General features: G+C 41.7%; 1 protein-coding gene across 2 annotated transcripts in view; it reads left to right on the forward strand.

Moving 5' to 3' along the window:
* The window catches only part of LOC106881163 (glucosidase 2 subunit beta), a 44,594-nt gene that overhangs the window by 15,868 nt on the left and 26,539 nt on the right, over window positions 1-2,187 (forward strand). For both annotated transcript variants that reach the window (XM_014931452.2, XM_014931454.2), the window contains exon 9: window positions 78-156. In XM_014931452.2, coding sequence (XP_014786938.1) covers window positions 78-156 — 79 coding nt within the window. The remainder of the gene's footprint in view (window positions 1-77; window positions 157-2,187) is intronic.

Below are 2,187 nucleotides of genomic sequence, written 5' to 3' on the forward strand. Positions count from 1 at the left end.
GTATTGAGTATTTTTTTTTTTTTGTTTATAAGTTGTAATCTAAATATCTATATATATATATATATTTCTTTTTCTAGTGTCAGTGTGGATGAGTTAAAGAGTCACTCAGAGTTTGATATCGACAGTGATGGTACCGTATCAGACGATGAAGCAAAAGTAAGAATCATTTCCAAATATGACTTCCACCCTCATTCTCTTAAACACCTTCATATTCTTATTACCATCGTATAATTAATATATAGCGATTTATAAGATTTTTTTTAGAAGTTCCACATCACCGTCTGCCCATTTCTGTCAGCAATGTATTCTTTGTTTAAAAATGGCAAGTTAAAACGTTTCTCATCTTTTAATTCCTATCTCTCATGCTGGCATTGTGATTGGTCAGTTTGACAGGATCTGTCAAAAGGGTTCCACCGTCACTGAAGTAACCCTTTTCATTATGCTCCAATGTCTGCTGCTTTGGTATGGTTTCTACATGGAGATGGCATGGGTGGCTATGTCTTCCTTCCCTCCCTCTCTCTCCCTCCTCTTCCTCCTCTCCCATGTCCAGTCTTCCTCTGTATGTCTGGTCTTTGTCTTCCATGGATCTTTTTCACTCTCAAAATACATATCATTTACATAATTTAAAACAGAAAACCATCCAAGGGGAAATAACTCAAAGTGGCTGGTGGCATGTATTTGAAGAACATAGACAAATGCATGTATATCAAATACCATACAACATAGTTTCTTGATTTATTCAAATTATCTCTGCCTCTATTACCAAATAGAAACCATGACCAGCTCCACTGCAGGAGGGGAGATAATCACCGGAATCAAATATTCTCCAAAACTGACATGTCACTATGGAAAAAGAACAAGTTTGTCTAGAAAGAAGAGGACATTTGTGGACATGTTTCTGTCTCAATAGCCAACATCAGCACAACAGTTGTCCAACTTTATCTCCAGCAGCCAGGGGACTTGTACAAAATGTGCTAGAACACATGGTCTTGGTAATTTGTATATATTAATCAAAAATGTTTTAAGAGAAATAAGCTAAGACGGTGAGCTGGCAGAAACGTTAGCGTGCCGGGCGAAATGCTTAGCGGTATTTCGTCTGTTACATTCTGAGTTCAAATTCCGCCGAGGTCGACTTTACCTTTCATCCTTTTGGGGGTCGATAAATTAAGTACCAGTTATGCACTGGAGTCGATGTAACCGACTTAATCCCTTTGTCTGTCCTTGTTTGTCCCCTCTATGTTTAGCCCTTTGTGGGCAATAAAGAAATAAGAAACGTTAGCATGCCGGGCGAAATTCTTAGCAGTATTTCGTCTGCCGTTACGTTCTGAGTTCAGATTCCACCAAGGTTGACTTTGCCTTTCATCCTTTTGGGGTCGATAAATTAAGTACCAGTGTTACGCACTGGGGTCGATGTAATCGACTTAATCCCTTTGTCTGTCCTTGTTTGACCCCTCTATGTTTAGCCCCTTATGAGCAATAAAGAAAGAAGAAATAAGCTGAGTGGCCAGCGGCATGTATTTGAACAGCCTAAATAAATGCAGGTACATTAGATATCATCATTTAATGTTCACTCTTCATGATGGCATGGTTTGACATGGAGCTCGTTTGCCGGGAGCTGTCTAGACTCTGTCTGTTGTGGCATAGTTTTTATGGCTGGATACCCTTCCTAATGCCAACCACTTAGCAGTGTGTGCTGGGTGCTTTTTAAATGGCACTGGCACCAGGAAGGCCAAGCCTGTATAGCATAAATTCTTGACGTTTGTTATTATTGCTTATCCCAAATCAGTTTTAATCCAGCATACCTGTGATTGGGTGGAGGCGCAATGGCCCAGTGGTTAGGGCAGCGGACTCGCGGTCATAGGATCGTGGTTTCGATTCCCAGACTGGGCGTTATGAGTGTTTATTGAACGAAAACACCTAAAGCACCACGAGGCTCTGGCAGGGGATGGTGGCGAACCCTGCTGTACTCTTTCACCACTACTTTCTCTCGCTCTTACTTCCTGTTTCTGTTGTGCCTGTAATTCAAAGGGTCAGCCTTGTCACACTCTGTGTCACGCTGGATATCCCCGAGAACTACGTTAAGGGTACATGTGTGTCTGTGGAGTGCTCAACCACATGCACGTTAATTTCACGAGCAGGCTGTTCCGTTGATCGGATCAACTGGAACCCTCAACGTTGTAAGCGACG

This window comes from Octopus bimaculoides, chromosome 23, assembly GCF_001194135.2.
Source record: "Octopus bimaculoides isolate UCB-OBI-ISO-001 chromosome 23, ASM119413v2, whole genome shotgun sequence".
Lineage (NCBI taxonomy): Eukaryota > Metazoa > Mollusca > Cephalopoda > Octopoda > Octopodidae > Octopus > Octopus bimaculoides.